The sequence below is a fragment of the Syngnathoides biaculeatus genome, chromosome 2 (genome assembly GCF_019802595.1).
Source record: "Syngnathoides biaculeatus isolate LvHL_M chromosome 2, ASM1980259v1, whole genome shotgun sequence".
NCBI classification, from domain to species: Eukaryota; Metazoa; Chordata; class Actinopteri; order Syngnathiformes; family Syngnathidae; genus Syngnathoides; species Syngnathoides biaculeatus.
Window position 1 is genome coordinate 17,606,066 of NC_084641.1, and position 25,438 is coordinate 17,631,503.

Below are 25,438 nucleotides of genomic sequence, written 5' to 3' on the forward strand. Positions count from 1 at the left end.
CATCAGACGTATGCACCGTGGTCAGTCAGTGTCATCCATTGAAGTTACACAGTTCACTAAAAGGTTCAGATTACATTCCCATCAGAACACTTTTAAGAACAGTTTTGTGTTCTTGCTAATTTACAATGAAAATGTCAACAAACGAAAAAATACATTGCCATACAAATACATACCAAGCCAACTATTCACTAAATTTGAAATGTCGCTTCCAACTTTCTTTCATTTTTATTTTAACCCACAATGATATCCCCGTCTGTTTTTCATGGTGTAAAACTGAATTATTGCTTGCAGAATATCTTTCGCAATACATGTTGAAAGCTGAACGATGCTCCCAAACAGTTTTAGGGTTAATGTTATGTTGCCTCCTATATTTAAAATACAGAAATAGCTTTTTGGGCAATATATTGTCTGTGTTTTCATCCTCAATCAGGCTCTGCCAAAGTGGAATTTTAACATTATCCACCATCTCATCTTTCACTTTCTACTTTGGCTTCAGACCAGAACTTTTTTTTTACTCCAAAAAGATAAACTCTCATCCAGTTTCACCACTTTTTGTTCGATTATTCACATACCCCGGAGTTTGTAATTGAGTGTACCCTTTTAAAATGGAGTGGGGCGGTGTCGGGTAAACGAGGAAGTAGTGTGTGTGGCCAAGCAGCAGCTCTTTGTGAGAGGCAGTGTGTTGCCGTGTTTAAAAAGACGTCAGGCTGTGGTTCACTGCGCTGGATCTGTTTTCCTCTGCGCTGAGAGGGTGCGCAAATGCGCAGTTGCGCAGCTTAGAGTGAACCTTGCTTCCAACTATCTGAAAGTTGTTGCTAGTGTTGGTGATATGACCCTGTTAGGTGAATTGTTATTGTTGTTTGAAGATAATTGCTGAGACTGAAGATGGACAAAGCAAAGTAGTGAGTTGTGTGGATATAGTTTTTAACTGAGAGCCACCATTTCAGTTTACTTGCTTGCTGCTCCATGCAACACCCCATTACTGGAAAGTAAAGCATGTCAAAATTGAACTATTTGGATTCCAGAATGCAAATCATGTTTGGAGAAGAAATGGGACCGCACATCACCCTAAAGCACCATACCAACAGTGAAGCTTGCTAGTGGCAACATGATGCTTTTGGTATGGTACTGGTAAACTTGGCATAGAAGGGAAGGATGAATGAGCAAATGTACCAAGACATTCTTGACAAAACACTGCTACCATCTATGAGGATGATGAAAATGAAACATTTCAGCAGGATAATAAGTGAAAACATACTGCAAAGGAAACTTTCAATTGTCATTTTATAAAAAATCGTGTACGTCCATGTCAATATGTGACGTACTCGAGCGGCTCCAACTACCGGAGACAAATTTCTTGGGTGTTTTTGACATACAGTAAAAATAAGAGAATTAAAGTCACTAGTGTCCTTTTTTTTTTGAGTGCTCTCTCTATTACGGAGCGTCATCGACAAACGGAAAGCATTTGCATTATAGGCGGGGACTTGAACAAGGCCAATCTGAAGACTGAACCCAAAGTGTCATGTTGACAAGAAACCAAAGTTCCACCAGCATGTAAAATGTCCAACAAGGGGTGGAAACACATCAAGCATGGCTACAGAGCCACACCCCGCCTGGATTGTGTCACCTGGAAAAACCGGAGAACTACGCTAGGATGGTCTTTGTAGATTAACGCTCAGCCTTTAACACAATCATAGCAGACATTTTGATGACTAGACATCGTGGGCCTCCCTCCTCTCACATGCACCTGGATCAAGGACTTTTTGAAAACAAACCCCAGACTGTGAGAATCGGATCCCATCTTTCCTCCCCCCGCACACTGAGCACCAGAATGCTAAAGGGGTGTGTGTTAAGCCCCCTCCTGTCTTGTCTCTTCGCCTTCACCCGCATCCCAGTCCACAATTATGCGATCATCATCCAATTCACTAACAACACAACAGTAATCAGGCTCATCACAATGGGAAACGAGAAAGTCTACAGAGAGGAGATCAAGAAGCTCACAACCTGGTGATCAGACCGCAATCTGGCACTGAACATTACAAAAAAAAAAAAAAAAAGGAAATCATTGTTGACTTCAGTAGGAACAGAACTGAACCACCTCAGCTCTTTATCATCGGGGCGTATGTGGAGAGAGAGTCTGCACGTTCAGGTTCCCGGGAGTCCTGATGTCTGAGGTTCCTCTCCTGGACAGGCATCATGAAGGTTGAACAGTGTCTCCAATTCCTGAGAGCACTCGAGAAATACAACCTGGTCACAAAGTTGCAGCTGGCCTTTTATCACTCATTCATAGAGAGCCCGCTGACGTTCTGTATCTCCATCTTGTACGGGTACTGCACTGAGGGAGCCACAGCAAGGACAATCAAAGAAGCACAGAAGATCGTTGGCCGTCCACTCCCCTCCGTTGCAGACCTTTCGGTGCCTCAGCAGAGCTCGGAACATTTTGAAGGACACTTCACACATCTCGGTGATCAACTGTTTGAGCCATCTTTAAGATGGCACAGATGAACAAAACAGAGGCCAACTGACTAAGGAACATTCCCCCCCCCCCCGAGAGCCATCACAACCATGAACTCTCATCTTTCCTCTAGCCGCGCTATTCAGGCAAAGGCTCGCTGATTTCAATATCTTGAGCAATACTTTTTATGCATTCCATTTTGCACGTATTTCTCTTTATTTTATTCTCATTTTTATTTGTTTTGCTTTTATCTATGCACCGACGCAGGGGAGGATCTCCAATTTCATTATACTGTTTCATATGATGACAATAAATGGCATTCATTCATATTGTAACAGAAGCAGTTAGAAAATGTTGGTAATTTTTGTTGTATTTTGAAACATTGACTGTGCCTTGGTAACTCGCTCATCTGTGTGCAGCCATGTTATTTGTGTGCGGTGAATACATGCTTTAAAACTACTGAAGCTGCTTAAAAAAAAAAAAAATTGTGATGTTACCTACAATGCGAGCAAGCGGGGGGGGGGGATTCAACAAATTGATGTCCAATCACTTTAAGTGAAAAAGTTTCTTCTTTTCGAGGGAATGCAACTCCACCCCCCCATCCCTCACGTAAAGACTCAAAAGTCACAAAGTTAGGAGGCAGGCGTCCGCGGGGAGATGACACTAATTAGCCATCCACGACTTCCTGTTTCATCGAGAGCTCGAGATTGCCGAGGTGAGCGCTGTGCTCGGCTCGGAGGCGTCCGATTGGCTTCGGGTTAATTGGGTGCGTTCTTAATTAAATGCGATCTTGCGGAGAAGGCTGCACTTTCGCTAAATTCTAATCACACATCGGTGATGTCATTAACCTTTACAACTTTCAAACTATGGCAACTACTTTATTTTGACTGAGCTCTGTTTATCAGCCCCAGTCGAGAAATTGTTTTTTTCATGTTGCCATATTTGTTTTCATTACATAATAATAATATAGTACTATAAAATCATAGAGTTTAAAATCGTAATATCATATTTGAGGTTACATTCAGATCCAGAGTTTCATTGTCATTGCAACTAAAATAAGGTGCAGACAATTCAGTACAAATATAAAAGTATTTAAAACTAATAATAAAGATATAAAAGAACATGCTTAAGGTCAAAAAAATACAATTGAAATCAATAGGCACATTACAGAAATACAGATTGAACAGACATTTACATAACGTGCACATGAATATTGCACATTGTGAGTTAGGCAAGGATATATATTTATGTTGAATGCTGGAGTCTGTTGCATTGGTATATTTCACATATTACAGGGAGTGATTGTTTAGGGTTCTAACAGCAGTTGGAAAGAAGCTGTTTTTCCCAGTCTACTTGAACTGGTTTTAATGGTTCTGTATTGTCCGCCCGATGGCAGTAGCACAAATGGGGAGTAGCCCTGGCGGTTGGGGTCCTTCAGGATAGCACATGCTCTCCTGAGGCACATCCTCCAATGTGGGTCGAGGGCTCCTTTTGACCATCTCAGCCATTTTGGTGACCCTCTGGAGTTCTTTCCTGCACTGGCAGTTGGTGAAGATGCTTGACAAGGTGGACCGTTCAAAAGACAAGCAGTCTCTGGCTGATGTTGTTCTTCCCGAGGATTCTCGGAAAGTGGAATATTTTTTGTGCCGTCTAATCTGAATCTGAATTGTATTCAAATACTAATTTCATTGCAAATTAAATTTAAATTGCTAATACTGAAAGTTTTTTATTTTCATAAGCGTAAATGCTAAATGGTTAGCTGTTATGCTAACTGGTTCAGAACAAAGTTAATTATATAAAAGTTTCATATCAATTTGTCTTCAGATGCGTTGGTTTGATTGACGCATTGAAATCATTTGACACCCGCAAAACAATGTTTACAACTCTTCTAAAGTCCAACATTGAAAAATGTTTCAACTTTTCAACTAGATTCTTCCCCCAAAATAATTCCTTGTATGTGTAAAAGTGAACAACCAGGGTGGGTAAAGTTTACGAGTGCGACTGATGATTAAAAAAAAAAGAGTGAGAAATAGCCAGTTTCGTTCATTTGATACAAGCCAAAGAAAGCTTACTGTGGAATACTTTTAAATAAAATCCATTTAGGGTGCAACTAAACCGTAGCTTAGCTGTGTTTGTTTTGTTTCAAGATGCTGGCTAAAGCTCGATGGTGACGCCGTCGTTTGAGTGAGTTGAAGACTGCAGAATTTGTGTTTTCTTTTGCTTCCATTAACGGACATGTTCATTCTCTCCTCGCTCAATTTCGGACTTTTGGACCTCGCACCTTTCACTTTCATCTATGTCTGTTGGCAGAGCCCGGCCTGTCCAAAACCAAAACCTTTGCTCATCAAGTCCGAGACAAGGTCAAGATCGTCATGATTTGATCACGAGACCGAGACCGGTTTTGAGTGCGACAACAACTCCTGATTACAAGTATGTAAAATGTCTATTACAAGACAAACGTTTTAACAATTACAAAGAAAACGTATCAAACAAAAGCATACGGAAAATAAAATCTGATTGAAAATGTACTTCCTCTGATATGTCAGTTGGTCAATGAGATGGAGGGAAGAGATAAAAATAAGCCATTTTAAAAGTAGTTTTCATTTTAGGTCATCGGTGTGCAGTGAGGGCCTTCAGAGCCTTCTCTGCTGGACTAAACGCCATCAAAAGCTGTGACATACAATTATAAATCAATAATAAAATCTATACAATTACATATCCATCCATCCATTTTCTTCGCCGCTTATCCTCACGATGGTCACGGGCAGTGCTGGAGACGATCCCAGCTGTCAACGGGCATGAGGCGAGGTACACCCTGAACTGGTTGCCAGCCAATCGCAGGGCACATCGAGACAAACAGCACTCGCAATCACACCTATGGGCAATGTTTTTGGAATGTGGGAGGAAACGGGAATGCCCGTTGCTTTATTAGCTGGGCCACCGTGCCGCCACAATTGGTTAATTTTCAACCAGCGGGTGTCTTGGTTGCCGAGTTTCAACCCTTGAGTGTTGTATATGTAGACTTTTGATTTTTTTTTTTGTCTAATCAGATTTCAGCTTCTGCGTGTTGCCGTAAGAATCTTGTGCACAGGCGTCCAGCACACAACCTTCCTTAACCTTTGTTGGGCCATGTCATTAGGTCAAGATAATATGAAAAGTTGCCTACTTTTCAACAAAGAAAGTTTGTTTCGTCTTAATTTGATCCCACTCTTCCGAGCTGACCTCCCTGCCCAACGGTGAATATTGCTGACAAAGTCGCTTGGTTGCAGATTTTACCCAAAGTAAAATGGCCTCAGAATCTTTTATCGTGAGATGTCAGCACAGAGCAACCCAAGATTGCAACAGAAAAAAAGTCTCTAGGACCAGGAAGTCGGCTAACAACATCTTTTTCAAAAAAAGGGCCTCCCTAAAGGGAAACTATTAGTTTGTCATAAACGCGGCGATGATGTCACTGGGATGGCGAGGGAAAGGGTTGCCACGGTGATCTCAACATCTGGCAGCCGACAGAGGAAGTCAGCGTACAAAGTTTAAAAAATTTACGAGTTTTCTCTTGCTGCACACAGCTAAATATAGAGTGTGTGTGTGTGTGTGTGTGTGTGTGTGTGTCAGTGCTCGCATTTTTGTGTAAGTGCACGCACGCCAACACAAAACTACACTCCCGCCCCACCCCTGAACTGGAAAGCGTTATTAGCAGAGGGCGCTCACATTTACACAGTGACAGTGAAGACATCAGCGCCGCTTTCATCTTCGTGTGCTACTAAAAAGACACTTTGGCATCCAACAGGAAAGATGACACCAAGGCATCGCAACGTCGTCATCTATACACACACACACAGCCTGAATGGTATTGATCAGACTGTAACGAGAGCCTTTACGTTTGTTTTTAGCCTGAGCGGGAGGGCGATGTGGCACTGCGGCAACACGTACGTGTAGGTGGTTGTAATTGGAAGAAGTGCGGGTGTGATCGCATGACTGGGCCCACGCTGCTTTCCTGGCGGTGGCTCGAAGCACTACACTAGCACTGACGCGACTGCGGTCCAGTGAACCACTACGTTATCAGGTGTTGACTCCATACAAATCAACCGCTGCACTAGCAGTAGCAGTGACTGCAGCCAAATGTTGTGTCAGCATTAGTCCTTGCTATCCTCCATGCTAACGACCCCTGATGTGCCACTGGTGATTGTTTGAGAGAGGTAATAAAAAAGATCAAAAGAAATATGCAGGAAAAACAAAGTGATCCATCCATCTATCCAACTTCTACCGCTTCTCCAGGTCGGGTCACAGGGTAAGTAGCTTCAGGAGGGATACCCAGACTTCCCTTTCCTCAGCCACTTGTTCCAGCTTTTCCGGAGGGATCCCGAGGCATTCCTAAGCCAGCTGAGAGACATAGTCTCTCCAGCGTATCCTGGGTCGTCCCCGGGGGTCTCTTTCCGGTGGGACATGCCCGGAACACCTCACCAGGGAGGCAGGAGTACGGGAGAGATCCGAATCAGATGCCCTTCGCATCTCTCAATGCGGAGGAGCAGCGGCACAACACTGAGCCCCTCCCGGATGACCGAGCTTCTCATCCTATCTCTAAGGGAGAGCCCGGACACCCTGCGGAGGAAACTCATTTCGGCCGCTTGTATCTCGTTCTTCCGGTCACGACCCACAGCTCGTGGCCATAGGTGAGGGTAGGAACGTAAATCGACTGGTAAATTGAGAGCTGCGCCTCTCGACTCAGCTCCCTCTTCACCACAATGGACCGATACAAAGTCCGCATCACTGCAGAGGCTGCACCGATTTGTCTGTCAACAAAGTGATGAATTGTGAAAATGACTGTGACACCCTTCATCATATTTATTTATTTTACATCAAAATAAATGTTTACTCGGATTGTTTTCTTGTGCCACAACCAACCCATGAATTAGAAAAAAAAAATGACCCAAAAAAATAAACACCTGAACCATGAATGTCCATTATAATGGATGTAGGCTCTTCTTCAATGAGTCGCAGTAATCCTTCTCTCTTTCCCCCTTTAGTTAATGAGCAATAAACTTATCATATTTATTTAGTGCTTTATTTATTTTTTCACTTGTTTAATATTGCACTATTTTTTTAATCAAACGTTGAGGGGAAAAAAGTGAGGTATAATTTAATGTTGAGGCTGAAACGTATTGATTTCATGTCGATTCTTTTCAATGGGAAAAACTACCTCGGTTTTGAGAGCATTTCGGATTTGGTGAGTTGTCAGTCACGTACTGAATTGTAGGCTCTGGTGTTCTGCACAGTGTCTGGGGAATGAAAAACAATCTAACGGATTTTGAAAAACTTTGGCGTTTTAGCAAACAAACAAACACAAGTTGAAACTCATTTACATTTCAGAAAACAAATGAACAAAATCACAGACTGACGTGTTATAAGGATTCCCACGTGCATTATTATGATTGCACACATGGTGTGGCAGGACACGGCCTGCTGCACTATGATTGGCAAATTGTATCCCAGTAGAACACGCGACATCGCTTCCAGACACAAAAAGAAGTATATGACTTATGACTGTGACGATGTTAACATAAATGCCATATTAACCCTAAAACCTGCTGCACACTGTGTGGCTGAACCCGACTGGACCGAATCATATCGCATGAAAATATGAATTGCTGACATACCCGAATTCCATCGAACGGTTGTATCTTCAGATGCTGTACAGGCCTTTGATGCTGAATATATAATGTGTTTTATTGGACCAGATTCCTTAAACCATAAAGCAAAAGATCAATGGAGTGGAGAAAATAAGTATTTCAACACCTTGCTATATTGCAAGTTCTCCCACTTACAAATCATGGAGGGGTTTGAAATTTTCATCATAGCTGCATGTCCATTGTGAGAGAGATAATCTACAAAGAAAATTCCAGAAATCACAATGTATGATTTTTTTTTAACGATTTATTTGTGTGATACAGCTGCAAATAAGTATTTGAACACCTGTCTATCAGCTAGAATTCTGACCTTCAAAGACCTGTTAGTCCGCCTTTAAAGGTCCACCTCCACTCCATGTAGTATCCTGAGTCAGATGCGCCTGTGTGAGGTCGTTAGCTGGATAAAGACACCTGTCCATCCCATAATATCAGTAAGACTCAAACTTGTGACATGGCCAAGACCAAAGAGCTGTCCAAAGACACCAGAGACAAAATTGTACAACTCCACACGGCTGGAAAGGGCTATGGAGAAATTTCCAAGCAGCTTGGTTAAAAAAAAAGGTCCACTGTTAGAGCAATCATTAGAAAATGGAAGAAGCTAAACTTGATGGTCAATCTCAATGGGAGTGGAGCCCCATGCAAGAGATCACCTCGTGGGGTCTCAATGATGCTTAGAAAAGTGACGGATCAGCCTAGGACTACACGACAGGACTTGGTCAATGACCTGAAAAGAGCTGGGGCCACCGTTTCCGAGGTGACTGTTGATAATACACTAAGACGTCATGGTTTGAAATCATGCATGGCACGGAAGGTTCCCCTCCTTAAACCAGTACATGTCAAGGCCCATCTTAAGTTTGCCACTGACCATTTGGATGATACACAGGAGTCATGGGAGAAAGTTTTATGGTCAGATGAGATCAAACTGGAACTTTTTGGTCATAATTCCACTAACCGTGTTTGGAGGAAGATGAATGATAAGTTCCATCCTAAGAACACCATCCCTACTGTGAAGCATGGGGGTGGTAACATCATGCTCTGGGGGTGTTTTTCTGCACATGGGACAGGATGACCGCGGCCAAGTATTATGAGATTTTGAGGAACAACCTCTTTCTCTCAGTCAGAGCATTGAAGATGGGCCGTGGCTGGGTCTTTCATCATGAAAATGACCCAAAGCACAAAGCCAGAAAAACCAAGGAGTGGCTCCGTAAGAAGCATATCAAGGTTCTGGCCTAGTCAGTCTCCAGACCTAAACCCAATAGAACAGTTGTGGAGGGAGCGGAAACTCAGTGATTCTCAGCAACAGCCCATAAACCTGTCTGATCTAGAGAAGATCTGTGTGGAGGAGTGGGCCAAAATCCCTCCTGCAGTGTGTGCAAACCTGGTGAACACCTACAGGAAACATTTGACCTCTGTAATTGCAAACAAAGGCTACTGTACCAAATATGAACATTGGTTTTCTCAAGTGTTCAAATACTTATTTACAGCTTTATCACACAAATAAATAGTTAAAAAATCCTACATTGTGATTTTTGGATTTTTCTTTTTAGATCATCTCTCTCACAGCGGACATGTATGTAGTTAAGGAAGAAACAGGTGGCAAAAGAAAGAGCAAAGAGCAATCTTGAACTGCTGCAAGTTGTGAAGACAGTTGGCAAACCACACACACTCCGCCATAGTTCAGTCGGGTTCGGCGGCACGCTTTGTGTGCACCGGCCTTAACCCCAACCCATCATAATCTTAACCATAAACCATCCTAAACTGCCTAATCCTACCCTAACCGTAACAAACTTCTTTCTTTTCACCAACCTCGTGATGCAGGAGCCAATCATGTTGAAGCGTCTTGCCAGGAGGGCACGTGGAATTCCAATCGTCTGTCAATCTATGATGCGCTACATCCCCTTTCCATCAGTGACTCCTCTCTTTTGTTCATTTGTTTTGTGAAATGCAAAACAGTTTCAGCTTTTGTTAACTGGATTTCTGGGAGTCCACTTGGAGCTCCCAAAAACTGGCTCCCCACAGGAGAACGCAGGGAACGAAGACAGGTATCTTCAAAAAGCAGAGCACGGTCTCAGAAACGTGATAAAAGCATCTTTGCAGTGCTGGCCGAGGAAAAACTCAGGGGCCACTTCAAGAACCATCATGAACAATCCTATACTACTTTGTTCTACATGATACATCTCAAGAATAATATTGATAATGAAGAAGAATAAATGTGTAGCATAATGACATGAGGATGCTCCAAGTGCTTGTGGTCGAGATTCTTCCTGGTCGCGCGCTGCATTATTTATGAGTCGGACGCGGACTCGGCTGACGATCGATGCGACCTTCGTGCAGGTCGCCCCATCTCAGTCGCGACCAATAAGGACACTTGCTCAATTACTGCTCGTCTAATTGACTTTATTATTTCTGTTTATCTTGTTTAGAGGCGGCACGGTGGGGCAGCTGGAGAGCCTTGACCTCACAGTTCTGAAGACCAGGGTTCAAATCCCGCCTGTGTGGAGTTTACATGTTTTCCCTGTGTCTGCCGGGTAATCCGAGTAAAAACATGAAACATTCATTGGACATTTCTAAATTCCCCTTAAGTGTGATTGTGGTTGCGATTGGTTGTTTGTCTCTATGTGCCCTGCGATTGGCTGGCAACCACTTCAGGGTGTTCCCCGCCTCCTGCCTGATGATAGCTCGGCTAGCCTCCAGCACTCCCGTGACCTTTGTGGGGATAAGCAGCTCAGAAAATGGATGGATGGATCTTGTTTGGGTTCAAAGTAGATAGATAGATCGTTATAGACAAAGACCTTCCTAGAAAATCATGACTGAGCTTGTCATCGGGTTCAGCCGATAGTGGGAAGTAACAAAGTTCAAATACTTTGTTAATGAACTTAAGTAGTGAGACCATCGTAGTTCTAGCGTAGAAGTCTGCAACTGTGGATCGAAGGGTTTGTTCCCTCTTAAAAACCCTTGCTTGTGAAAATTAACCAGGGCCATCCAAACCCCATTTGGACCCCCCAACCCTCACCTCCCACCCTACCTCCAACCCTTTTCACACCTCCGGATGATGGAACCAAGAAGCAGTCAGTATTTTTGGTTTGCAATTTTTGTTTGGCTGCAGGTGGATAGTACACGTTTGGCTTTAAATTCATGTATACGGGGAGGAAAAAAAATCATTTTATTTGAGTGCAAGTTTTAAACCAAGTGTCATTTTTCAGAGTTCAAAATGTTTTTGTTCCATGCAGAAATTATATTTTGCGTTCTCTGTAGATGTGCAGAGTAAAAAAAAAATGCAACACAGTACGGTTCTTTTACACATACAGGTAAAAAAAAAAAAGAAAAAAAATATGCAGTGTTATCCTCACCTTGGACAACAATGATTTTTTTTGTTTTTCTTGTGGGAGGCTCTCCAAATGGTTCTTTGAGCGTTCAAGGTTGCTGACCCGTGTTCTAGACTGTGTCTAGAATCTCGAGGACCTAGATTCTACTTGACTGGATCGATTTGAGAGATTTGTCATATACTTTGGACACCCCTTTGTTGTCCATTAACACGCAAAACCGAGCGCTGATCGCTAGAACTGGGATTGGCTCTTAGACTCTTGTAGGCTTAACTCTAGAGTGCCTTCATCAGCGTGTCGACAGTGACGGCCTTCCACTTCCTCTGCTCGCTACCGTCTGTCCGTCCTCCAGAGGGACAAAAAAACTCATAAAAGTGGCAACGTCTGCCTTAATGTAAACATGGGCTTTTATTATTTGGATTCTTTTATTATTTGCTTTTTCCCCAGCTGCATTCATGGCAGTTGTTCTCTTCAGCGCAGGCTACCCTCGCTTATCCATGTTATCTTTTCTGCTAGTTTGAATTTGTACAAGTCAGGTTGAGTCTTTAAAAGTCAATGTCAGTCTATCTAAGTCAGGTTAGTCTTTACTAGTCCACTAAATATGAGTCTTGCAGATTCATAATGAGTAAGTGTTAAAGAGAGTCAATACAAGCCGGCGTGAATGCAATGAATTGCTTCATAAAAAGACATACTGTACTTATTCAACACAATTGAAGTTGGCATTATTTATTCATCTTTTTTTTTTTTTTTGTGCTTCAGTCTATACAAGTCAATGTGGGTCTGTATGAGTCAGCTTCAGTCTTAAGTGTTCTCGTTAGTCTACACAAATTATTGAGTGAGAGCGTGGACCGTAGTCTGCCTGCATCTCTGAGTTGCTTTCAGTCTGTACAGGTCAGTGCACGGCTCTATAAATTGGTTGGAGTCTCGAAGAGTCAGTTTCTTCAGGTCGTCAAAGAGTCAAGGGGACCGTTTGACCCCCCCCCCCCCCGCACACTCCCCCCTAGTGGACACATGTCAGAGTGTTGACGCGGTAACTCGCAGCCATGAAACTTTGATGGTACGAACGCAACGTCGGCAAAACAACAGCTGACCAGCGCGCCCTGGCATTTATTATTAAGTCTGCATCTGCACGTCTGCTCGAAGGTTTGTTTGAAATATGTAAACCGTGCATCAACAACGATGACACCACTGCGATGAGGACGTGGACGTCGACATGGTGTCTGCAAAACGTGTTCATAAGTTGTGACCTCCTAGGCCTGCGTGGACAGTGTGTGTGTGCGACTGTGCGTGTATGTTGAGGCAAAGAGGAAGTGAGAAATGGCAAGAACTGGAAAGAGAGGGAGAGAATCACGAGGGTCGAGCAAGCCTATGGAGGTGGAGTCTGTCTGTGTGGTGTGTGTTGTGTATGTGTGTGTTGTGTGTGGTTGGGAGAGAGAGAGAGAGGATGACAGCAGATGTGCTTGTTGCCGTGGCGGCAGAGCACAACAGCTCGAGAACGTAAAAGAATATTTGTCCATTTTCATCTTTTCTTCATCACTCCTCCTCCTCTCTCCACCCGGAAACTTCTTCTTCCACCTCATCTTCACCCGCCTCCTCTTCCTCGTCTTCCTGGTGTGAGGGCATCAGAAGCAGCAGAGGTAAGTAGGATGAGATGTGCTCCACATTCACTGATGCCCAGAATAGAAGCAGATGGGATAGAACAAAATAGAAGTTGAGCAGAAGCTTCGGGAGGACGACAAAACCACCTCGTAGAAGCCAAGGAGAATCAATAGAACACAACACGTGCGACACGTGTGACATAATTCAGTTTTATAAATTAGTGATGAACTTTGCTGCATCTACATTCATGTTTGTTGGTTTGCGCACACATAAAGACCCACGCGTTATTGATATGAATATTTCACACACACTTGCCTCTGCAGTTTCCACTAGAGTGAAAATCATGTTTTGGAGCACGAAAGTTCATTGAGTCGCATCGTTTTACCTTCAAGTCACGTTAAGTCAATACCTCCCAGTCGAGTCGGAGGTTTCTCTGACTCGACTGGGTCAGTCCAGGAAGAAGCCAGTCCACAGTCATCTTGTTTCTTTCAATCTGTGCACCTCCAGGAATGGGACTCTGGATGAGTCAGTGCGAGTCTTTGGAGATTCAGTTTGAGTCTGTACAGATCAATGTGAGTCTGTACGAGTCATGTGGGAGTCTTTCCAAGTCACAGAATGTGAGTCTGTATTTGTCAGATTGAGTCTTCACGACTTGTTTCACTCCATACAAGCGAATGGAAGTCTGTAAAAGTCAATATTAAGGCCCGCTGTACACTAACGGACGCAGTTGAACACAAATGAATGGACGTGCAGTGCGCGAGCTTTTGTAACAAATTTTTACGAGTGTCAGGAATTAGTTTTGCTGCGACTCAAAATTAGAGTAATGTCGAAACATCACAGATAGCCAATCAAAAAATTATGTGAAATACGGGGGGGAGACAATTTTCCTGTTGTCAAGTTGAATATACTGTAAACATTTCAGGACAAGTCTAGATGGAAGCTCATCATGTCACTTTTGCAGGTTAATATGCTGACATCCGTGTTAGATTTTTGATGTTTATGCCGAGTAGTTAGTTGGTTTTCCATGGTGCACTAATGCAGAACATCCATCTGTCCATTTTCTGAGCCACTTATCCTCACGAGGGTCGGGGGAGCGCCGAGCCTATCCCAGCTATCATCGGGCAGGAGGCGGGGTACACCCTGAACCGGTTGCCAGCCAATCGTAGGGCACATGGAGACAGACTACAGCTGCACTCACAATCACACCTTGGGGCAATTTAGATTGTCCAATCAATGCATGTTTTCGGGATGTGGGAGGAAACCGGAGTGCCCGGAGAAATCCCACGCAGGCACGGGGAGAACATTCAAACTCCACACAGGATGGGCTGGGATTTGAACCCCGGACCTCTGCACTGTGAGGCAGCTGCACCACCTTTCCCACAAAGTTAGATGTGCCGTTTTCCTAGACATGAAGGCAAGATGAAAGAAAAGACTTCCAAAGTAGCTTTGCTAACTACACTGCCAGTGTGGCAAATGGCCATCAGAGTGGCAATGGTTGGAGTACTGCCAACTATTGAAACGTAAGCATGTGCATTGTGGACTAAGTATCTTCTTCTGAGGAAAAAAAAAAAGAATGCAGTGTGAGGGGTAACCCTCTGTGAGTGTAACAGCTTGAACAAACTTGTTTTATTCATCTCCTGTACAGTATACGCTCACTTCCAGCATGTATAGTCCCTCTTCCCATTAAGGAATGACTTGCAGTTTCTTCAAGAGTTGGCTTCCTATCCAGATGTGCAAATCAAGAACAAGCTTCGAAAGTCTTTAAGCGCCGCCCGCGGTACTTGTCCGACATTGGGATAGCTCTGGATTGTTTTTGACAATGGCACAATGGCACAAGCTGAAATGAAGACCAGAATGGTGCAGAATCTTTCTATAAGCCTTGGGCAGCTGGAGCCCTCAACGAATTGCTAAATAGCAATCCATCCGTTTTGTGTGCCGCTTATCCTCACGAGTCTTGCGGGAGTGCTGGAGCCCACCCCAGCTATCTTTGAGCGAGAGGCAGGGTACACCCTAATCTGGTCGCCAGCCTATCGCAGGGCTCAAAGAAAAAAAATGGAGTCTTCAGTCAAACAAGCATGCACGGTTTTGGGATGTGGGAGGAAAATGGAGAAAATCCACTGGGACAACAAGCAAACTCCACACAGGTGGGCCTGGGATTCGATCCTCAGACCTGTGAGGCAAAGGTGCTAACCACGGTGTTTTTTATGACATACCTAAATACCTTCCACGTACAGCTCCTGCTTGCAATGATGAGCCAGCCCTTTTCCCGTCACGAAGAGAACTGTGGGTCCAGTAGAACATCCTCAGGGTATCCCTGCAAAGGGGCAACCTTCATCCTACAGATGAAGGTTGTGAAAGACTGGAATGAAAGGGGGGATTCAACTGATTGAGGACTTCAAACTCTTCCCCATTGGAACTAAGTTTTCCTTAGGCTAGAACTATTTCTAAGTACACATTTTCCTCTTGTAAATACAGTTGCAGATGATAATTTTGAGAGGAAAAAAAAAAACATTTGTACATAAAAACATATACTTCAGGAATTTCATTGGGAAAAATGTTTCTTAGTTTTGGTATGGAAAACATCTTGGAAAGACCACATAAATTGTCAGCTTTCTTTTTCCACTTTAAACCTCTTCATTTTATGCATGAAAAGGGGAAAAAGTATGTGTGTATGCACAGTATGCGTCTGCACTACTCTATCTGCAAATGTATATGTGTGTGTGTGTATGTTTGTATCTACATATAAACATATATATGTAAGTAAATATATATGTATATATATGTGTGTGTATCTATGTATGTACATACACACACGTGTGTGTAATTATATAGATGTGTATATGTGTGTGCATGCATTTTTACATATACTGTATATTCATAATGTATAGATAGATTTGTCTGCGTCTGTCTCAGAATTCTGGAGTGCAGGGATAGAATCTCGGCCCCGCCTGCGTGGAGTTTGCATGTTCTCGCCGTGCCTGCATGAGTTTTCCCCGGGAAATCCAGATAATAATGTTTTGATCACAAGGGTAGACACAAAATCATGCAATGTAAAAATGCATTATACATGGGTAGAAGCGTTTTCCAGAATTTTGAGGTCAACTTTGAGACTGCGTCTTATTCTTAAGTGTGCATTGTACATGAGAAATTACAGTAACTGGAAACAGGTTTGGTTCATGATTAGGTATAAAACAAGTATCCCCGTAAGGCTCAGTCGTTCAAAAGCAAGGATAGGGGAAACTTCCCTACTTTGTGAAGAACTGCATGAGCAAATGGTTCAGCAGTTAAGGAGCAACCTTTCGGAACTGAACATCCCAAGAAATTCAGGGATTTCATCAAATACAGTCGATAATATCATGACCGTCGATCCCTCAGGCGGCACCGCATTTAAAACTGGCATTATTGTGTAAAGAATACTGCCATGTGAGTTCAGTTAAGAGAGTTCGTCGTTACGTCTTCAAATGCCGAAAGGAAACGGAGAAGAAGATGCATAAGAAAGCCCTATGGTATCGATTCACCTTGTGTTTGGATATTGGTACATCAGCGTATCAGCGTCCATACTTATGCATATCTAATTTATATTCACATTCTAACTAGGGCATGGTTGGCTATAAAAAAAAATGGAATTGTACGGTTCAAGCACAAACCACGTGCTCAGTTTTGGAAATGTACTGCAGTTTTCCTACAAGTCAGAGGTGTCGCTACGGCCGGTATTGGCAAAGTCGCCACAGGGTGGCGTTTCCTCAACACACTTTGCTCATTTCCGGTAGCCATTTTTACTTTCGATCGAGAAGGCGGCGACGTAGGTGGTATGTGGAGCAGGGAGTAACGGCGAGTACGTCATCACTACGCGCAAACTACGCTGAGGTGCTGTGCTGGGCAATATGTTGGTCACGTGAGGCAATGCGGGGATTGGCGGCCGTGCGACCGCGGGGGTGTAAAGTTGCCTTTAAGTGTTCCTGGCGTAGTTTTGTAGTAAAAGAGTGTTAGTTCTACACTGGCTTGCCACCAGTTTCGTCCTGTTTCCCACTGAAAATGCGTGACGTATTATGAAACGAAGTCCAAAATACGACTACGGAGACGCCAAACAATCGAGCAAATATAGCATTAACCAAGAATCGGAAAGAATTCCAGTTCCAAAACTTCAACAATTCTTTTCTTCAAGTCAGGAAGGCTTATTGAAATGTGATTTAAGACAATAAACATAATAAACGTGCCCCTGTTCCGGCATTTGCGGAACATTTTGCAGGCAGCAATTCAAAACGAATGGATATTTGGTGGGGGGGGGGGAACAATAGTTTATAGGTTTCAACATTTAATATCTTGTCCTTGTTGTGCATTGATTGGATAGGTTTCCAATTCCGCCATCTTGTGTGTCATGGAGGTCAGAGAACACAGGTGATAGGTGAAGTGTGACTTTTTTTCTTTCGTTAATTTATCCGATTGGTCTAAGGACTGTGGTGATGTCATTGGAAACCTATCCATTAATTTAAAACAAAAAATATATAGGTAAAAAGGATTTGGCAATCATTCTTTTGTTTTTAATTGCATTTCACACAATGTCCCCACTTTATTGGAATTTGGGTTTATATACTGTGTTTCCAATAATGCTCAAGTACAGTATAAGTATTCTTTCTACCTGTGGAGTGCATTGGTGGGCGTGCAAGGGCACCTTGTGGCCCCAGGGTCAGTCGCCAAGTGCGTAAGTGTGAGTGTCCAACTGATATTTTCACGATGTTCGGTGTGCAGTGGGACTGAGTCGCTGTGAGTCAGCAAATATGCATCTTTACGAGTCAGCGTGAGCCTATAGGAGTCAGTGTGATTCTGTACGATTTCATTTTGATGAGTCAGTGTGAGTCTTTGAATAGTCTTTCTTAAAGTTGTCAATAAATATCTCAGTTTAGGTTATGTGAGTAAAAGTCAGCAAGCGCCAGTCTATTTGAGTCATTCTGGATTTTTATAGGTCAGATTCTATCTGTGAAAATAAGTGTGACTCTTTTTTTTTCTTAGGTTGAGTCTGTATGCGTCTGTGTGAGCCTGTTTGATTCAGTATGAGTCCAAACAAGTCAGTTTCAGTCTGTTAAAGTCACTATGATTCCATCCAAGTCATATGAAGCTGTATGAGTCCGTTTTGACAAATAATAAGACTTTGACAGTCTGACACAATGAGTCAGTTTGTGCCTATACAAGTCAGTATGAATCTGTATGAGTCGGTGTAATTGTTGGGACTCTATTTGAGTAAGTGTGGGTCTTAATAAGTCAGTATGGATCTTTGCTAGTCAGTGGCTACGAATGAGGTTGAAGTTAATTTGTGTCGATACAAGTCAATAGGCATCAATCCAAGTTAGTGTACGATATATACAAGTCAGCATGGGCCTTTCTACAGGCTTATGTTCAGAATCAGCTTTATTGGCCAAGTGTGTAAAAACACACACGGAATTTTTCTAAGGCAGTCGGTGCTGCCCTGGTATGACATTCAGAACAAAGAACAACAAAGTAACAAGAACGAAGAACAAGAGACATTTCTGTTAATAAGAACTATTCCTTATAAGAGTTGTGCAAAATGTACTCTTCAAACTCTTCATCTAGAACAGGCAAGAGTTATGAGTTTGTCAACGTCCCACGTTGTCTTAAACTTGTACAGATCGCCTTGCCCCATTCGCGGTTCCTGTTGTAGACCAGTGCAATGACAATTGTGCAAAGGGAGCAGTTTAAAGTTACGAATTATCTGATAGTCTACAAAATATATTACTAATACTAATACTAATACTGATTGGACCAGCAGAATGTGAGTGTGTCCCAACAAAGGCACAAGGCAGAAGAATAGTAGGTTCGCTGATCAAGAATTTAATGACTTCATTGCCAGAGCGAAAAAGACTGTTCGAATGCCTACTAGTTTTCACTTGCATTGATCTGTAGCGCTTTTCCGACGGAAGGAGCTGGAAGAGCAGGTGGCCAGGATGGGGAGGGTCCGAAAGGATCCTGCCCGCTCTGGACCTAGTTTGCGTTCCGTGCAAGTCTTCAGTAGTGGGTAGCATGGTGTCGACAATCCGTTAAGCGGTTTTGAGTGTAGTCTGAGTTTGTCCTTTTTTGTGGTGGCCCCAAACCGGACTGTGATGGAGGTACACAATACTGATTGGATGAGCGCTGCGTAGAACTGTCTCAGCAGCTCTTGTGACAGGCCATGCTTCCTCAGAAGCTGCAGGAAGTACATCCTTGTTGGGCTTTTTTGGGGAGGGAGTTGATGTTTGTCTCCCATTCAGGTCCACTGAGACTGTAATTCCCAAGAGCTTGAAGGTCTTGACAGTTGACATAAGACAGTTGGACAGGGTCAGGGGCAGCTGTGTTGAAGGATGCCTCCTGAAGTCCACAATCATCTCTACAGTCTTTAGAATGTTCAATGCCAGATTGTGTTGTTGCTTCACTATTGTTCAATTTTCGGTCTCGTGATTGTGTTTTCTACAGTCTTCTGCCTTCATGTGTCAGTCTACACGCTTCTGTTTTCTAAATACAGTACTTCAATCATTTCCGGGCTTCAGTCTTCAGGCGTCTGTTGCAGTCTTCTACAATCGGTTATCTTCTCACGCTCCTATTTGCTGTCTTGCACATGCTTCTGCATACGAGGTTCATTTTTCTGCATGCTTCTGTCCTCTACTTGCTTTTGTCTTCCTGCTTCAGTGTCTGTGGTGCTGTTGGACTCAGGTTAGGGTTTCAACTCTCTCGCCAAACACCCTCGCAAACACACACACACACACACACACACACACACGCTCACAGCATAAGTCAAAAGTGTGTTCATGAATTATGAATCGAACTTTCAGCCTGACTGGACTCTTCTGACTAGCTGCTCTCACGTGCGCACACACACACACACACACACAGTCAGTAATCAGATTACTGTAGATTTTCTGAGAGGCTTCCTCATGAGGCCTGCGTCCTCTTCTTCCATGTCTCTGCTCCTTCTCACTTTATCCCTTTTTTTCCCCTCCGTCTGACAGAACAACCAAACATGGACGCCGAGCTGCCGCTGCTCAGCCAATGAGAACGGGGAGCGGCAACAGGAAGCTAGGACGAGCGAGGAAGAGGGCGGCGGCGGCGTGGAGCTGCGTATGAAGCCGAGAAACACTTAGAAGAGGAGGAGGAGGAGATTGTGTTGAGCTTGCAACTTCAGGAGCATCATCTCAATTTTATAAGACTGCGGCGTGGCAGCACAGACACGTACAGTACACACATTCATTTGGATCGGAACAGCAATAAACTTCTCCTCCTCCTCCTTCTTCTTCTTCTTCTTCTTCTTCTTCACCCCGAGTGCCATCTCCACTTCCTGCAATACTTTTTCATGACGTGAAGCACTGCAGTGATTGGACCCCCTACCCCCCTCCCTCCCTCCGCCCCCCTCATCATCAACATGTCAAGCCGCTATCAGACTAGGAAGTCAGGGCAGGGTCAGTGACTCGCCCACGACCTAGTCCGAGTGGGTTCGAAGCAAGATGGCGGCCGGTGTGGCAACATGGCTGCCGTTCGCGCGGGCGGCGGCTGTGGGATGGCTGCCGCTAGCCAAGAAGACCATGCCCAAACCTCCTGTGGACAACTCGTCCAGATCAGACGAAATCCTCTATGTCAATGTCAGTGGGGTCCGCTTTCAGGTAAGCGCTTCAAAACATAGTCTGACCCCTAAAATTAACACTAAACATTAAGCTAACCCCTTAAACTCTGACCATTAAAGCTAAAACATACCTGTCAAACCTAAACACAACCCTCACCTTAGAGCTCATCCTAACCCCTAACGATAAAACTACACCTCACTATCCATCCATTCATCCATCCATTTTCTAAGCCACCGGCTGAACCCTATGACAAGCTCAGTCATGATGTTCTAGAAAGCCTTTGTCTGTAACGATCTATCTGTCCCCACCTAAACAAGATCCACCCATCCATTTTCTGAGCTGCTTATTCTCACGAGGGTCGGGGAAGTGCTGGAGCCAATCCCAGCTGTCAACGGCCAGGAGGCGGGGTACACCCTGAACTGGTTGCCAGACAATCGCAGGGCACACAGAGACAGACAACAGTTGCACTTCCAATCACACCTGCAGGCAATTTAGTGTCCAATTAATGTTGCATGTGTTTTGGGATGTGGGGGGAAACCGGAGTGCCCGGAGAAAACCCACGCAGGCACGGGGAGAACATGCAAACTCCACACAGGGGGGAGGCCGGGATTGAAACCTGGACCTCGGCACTATGAGGCCATCACTCTAACCTGTTGCTCCACCGTACCGCACCCAAAACCTTCCACCAAAGCAAAATATAACTCATAACTATTATATCACACAGTATGCATATTGTAAATTACAGTGTTCCCTCGCTACGACACGGTTCACTTAATGCAGTCTCGCTATTACACGGATATTTTTGTGTGTGCGTGTGTAATTTTTTTTATAGTGTCGCAGGCTTTTATTTTTCTTACAGCATGTAAATGTGCATTTTGTTCTGTATCCTGATTCGCTAAGGGATAACCCGTATCGTTTTCTGCGTCACAATTGGCCAAGGGACTGTAGACCATTGTCAACTGCAGCGGCGGCTTCACGGCTTCAATTCTCACACATAATCGAAGGTGGCCTGTCCGTTTATAAGAAGATTCTCGCCCAGAAGGAATAAGAGTGACAGCAACGACCCATAACTACGTTTTTCACTCAGAAACACACACCTGCACCGAGGCGCTTTAGCGGAAAAAGACGCTAGAGCAGGGGCGCACCAGCTGGCCAGGGGAACTGTAAAATACGCCTGAGTCGCTATTAATAATTTCTCGCATCTCCAACCTCATAGATTGATCATTAAAGTTAAATTGGTTGTTTCTAAAATTATATTATTTTTCTTTTTATAGGAAAACACTTATACCCGGCCCTGGATAAAGCAAAAGAAAGTGGATGGGGGGATGTTTATCTATTCATTTGTCAAATAAATGTATTGGCCTCAAACAAGTTTTGATCTTTGGTTTCGTTCTCGTACAGAGTAATAGTAGGGTGCTTTTTTTTTTTTAAATGTACAAAGGTTCGAACTTGTTTAAATGACACAAATGTGATCAAATCCTCATACCTGTCTGAAAAACATATCCTGCAAATGAAAAAAAACAAACGTAACCCCTGCGTTAAATGGGGGAACGCTGTATATCAGGGGTGCCCAGACTTTTTTACCCCAAAATCTACTTTTCAAGCAGCCAGCCTCATCATCACTCCCCTTACTGACGACGGGGGAGTGATGATGCTCGCAATGTTATGTTATGTGATATCCAATATATAAATATATATGTATATTTAAAATACAGAAATATCTTTTTGTGCACTGTATTGTCTGTGCTTTCATCCTGGATCAGGATCTGCCAAGGTGGAATTTTAAAATGACACACCATCTCATCCTGCACTTTCTACTATGGCTTGAGACCAGACCTTTCCCACTCGGAAAAGAGAAAATCACGTCCAATTTTAACCACTTTTTCTTCGATTATTCACATACTCCGACAGTCATTGCATCTTAAAACAACAGTATTTCTTCTTTAACTTAATCCATTAATATTGAAAGTAAACATAAGCAGCATGTCTAGCTCGTCTTTGTTCTATGTTGCCCAGACTGTGTTGCGAACTAAAACAGCGGTGGTGGATGCTGTCATTATAAAACACATTGATGAGCTGCGTAAGTACTGTAACATTTGTAATAATGAGTGTACGTCTTTAAACCAGTGGCTTCTTCGTTACATTTTTTAATTGTGCCATTGGATGTAACAACCAGTCATCCCTCACTCAGTGAATCACATTGCAAAAGGCCACAAACTGAATAGCTGTATGTTGGACTTTCTTTTTTTTGCGCGCAACGCAGAATATCTGCAAAGAGACTGCATCAGCGGTGCACAATTGCACTCGTGCGCAGTTTTGAGGGAACATTGGCTGACGGGTTTTTTATGTTGCTTTTTTTGGGGCGGGGGGTCGGGCACACCGTCCCGCAATCAACCAAGACTGCCTCGCGATCGACCGGTCCATTGCGATCGATGCATAAAGCACCCCTGCTGTATATTATTTCACTGTCAGTGCTATTATACTTCTCACTTTCCTCTAATTGTATAAATATTACACTTACTGTCTGGTTGTTTGTTCATTTTGTTCAGATATTGATATGCAAATAAAATAGGGCAACATGGTGAATGACCAGTTAGTACATCTGGCACACAGTTCTGAGACCAGGGTTCAAATCCTGGCTTCGCCTGTGTAGAGTTTGCACGTTCTTCCCGTGCCTGCGTGGGATTTCTCTGGGTACTCCGGTTTCCTCCCACATCCCAAAATCATGCACCTAAACTGTCCGTAGTTGTGAACGTGTGTGCAGTTCCAGTTTTTGATGAACAAAACCTTATGGAGGAGGTACGCCAACAGGATAAATCCAAGTTAATTTCACCTCCGAGTGTGTAGTGATGAATATCAGACGATGACAAAAGTTTAGAAAAGTGCCCGGAATTTCCTGTTTCTGATGAATGCATTTGAACATGAAAAGACGTGTTTGTACCATGTTAATATAGATTAAATTAATAAACATTGAAATTTGTTGCATAAAATAGAAGTGTAGATGCTGATTGAATTAGAAATCTGTCTGGAAAATCTTTTATGAATTAAAAATATCTGTTTGAAACGAGATTCACACCTACAGGCAGTTTAGAGTTTTCAATTAATGGATGTTTTTGGGATGTGGGAGGAAACCGGAGTGCCCTGAGAAGATCTACGCAGGCACGGGGAGAACATGCAAACGTCAGATAGGTGAGGCTGGATTTGAACCTGGGTCCTCAGAACTGTGAGGCAGACGTTTGAACCAGTCAATCACCTCACCCGAATGTAGTGCCCCGACCAGTTCCAAAAGGAGGGGCACCCCCACGCCTCTCAGAGAGCAAGGGGACCAAGTCACAAACAGAGCCCAAAGCAGGAGCCAGCTGCATAAATCGTGCCCATGTTAAGCCCCAACTGTATGCAAGAATGTGGGAGGGCACCAAGAGACGAAAGAGGAAGGCGGACCCCATCTCTCCTTGGGGGCACAGGGCCCATGAACCAAGCCAAGAGAAATGGGAATACCCACCACCCACCCAATTACTATGGTTACCAAGTCACTGACTGGTAACCATTACCCCTTGTATCGAGATCATGTGCGGTGGGGTGTCGTGCATTACTCTTGGGGAAAGTGGTGGGGGTCAGGTGAGACGCTGACAGACCCATAGCCGTCACCTCAACCAGCACTCCAAAGGATATCCAAAATGTATGTGGGGGGGGGCGCACGGCAGGCCAGAGAGCAGACCAAAATGCTGGAACACCTGGCCAAGTGCCCTCCCCCCACAACATCAACCCCTCTCGTTAAGTAAACTTATGCACCTGTTTGTTTTTGTGTTTGTTTGTTTAGACATGGAAGAACACGCTGGACCGCTATCCCGACACGCTGCTCGGGTCCTCGGAAAAGGAGTTCTTCTACAACGACGACACTCAGGAGTATTTCTTCGACAGGGACCCCGAAATGTTCCGCCACATCCTCAACTTCTACCGCACCGGGAAGCTGCACTACCCGCGACACGAGTGCATCCAGGCCTTCGATGAGGAGTTGGCCTTCTACGGCATCGTGCCCGAAATCATCGGCGACTGCTGCATGGAGGTACCAACATCCGCTTCCACGTGCCAAAACCCCAAATGTCTCTCTCGTAAGTTTAAAGTCGGCGAAAGAACACTTGTGGAGTCACGGAGTGGTTAGCACATTGTGGTGAGTGACAGAGTACACGTAATCCTTTGCAATATTGCATCCGAGTAAGCAATAACGGGTTGTTGCCTGTTGTTTTGGGTCACGGAATGCATCTCGAGTCCCTTAAATTCGTAGCTCTTTGCGCCTCAAAACATTAAATGTGACCAGAAATTGTGTCTCAAACGCCCTTTGACGAGCCTCCACATACGATGTCAAATTGAGGGACATCTGATGTATCCTTCCACTTAGATGCATAGCATCTCGATGCCAAGGAACTACAGTGACAAAAATAAATATTTGAAGACCCTGCTATATTGCTAGTTCTCCTACTTAGAAATCACGGAGGGGTCTGAAATTTTCATCGTAGCTGCATGTCCACTGTGAGAGAGATCATCTAAAAAGAAAAATCCAGAAATCACAATGTATGACTTTTTTTAACGATTTATTTGTGTGATACAGCTGCAAATAAGTATTTGAACAGCTGTCTATCAGCTAGAATTCTGACCCTCACAGACCTGTTAGTCTGCCTTTAAAGGTCCACCTCCACTCCATGTATTAACCTGTGTGAGGTCAGTAGCTGCATAAAGACACCTGTCCATCCCATAATATTAGTAAAACTCAAA

At 43.8% G+C, this 25,438-nt stretch overlaps 2 protein-coding genes across 3 annotated transcripts in view; both read left to right on the forward strand.

Annotated features, from left to right (window-relative positions):
* Positions 1-10,715, forward strand: part of gripap1 (GRIP1 associated protein 1) — a 39,949-nt gene extending 29,234 nt beyond the window's left edge. The window contains exons 30-31 of the transcript XR_009797584.1: positions 4,766-4,885; positions 10,560-10,715. The gene's annotated coding sequence lies outside the window, so the exon portion shown is untranslated. The remainder of the gene's footprint in view (positions 1-4,765; positions 4,886-10,559) is intronic.
* A 1,823-nt stretch (positions 10,716-12,538) lies between these two features.
* Positions 12,539-25,438, forward strand: part of kcnd1 (potassium voltage-gated channel, Shal-related subfamily, member 1) — a 35,153-nt gene continuing 22,253 nt past the window's right edge. For both annotated transcript variants that reach the window (XR_009797589.1, XM_061838206.1), the window contains exons 1-3: positions 12,539-13,096; positions 20,057-20,704; positions 24,486-24,731. Coding sequence is in view for 1 of the 2 variants with exons in the window: in XM_061838206.1 (XP_061694190.1) it covers positions 20,549-20,704; positions 24,486-24,731 (402 nt within the window). In the remaining variant the exon portion in view is untranslated. The remainder of the gene's footprint in view (positions 13,097-20,056; positions 20,705-24,485; positions 24,732-25,438) is intronic.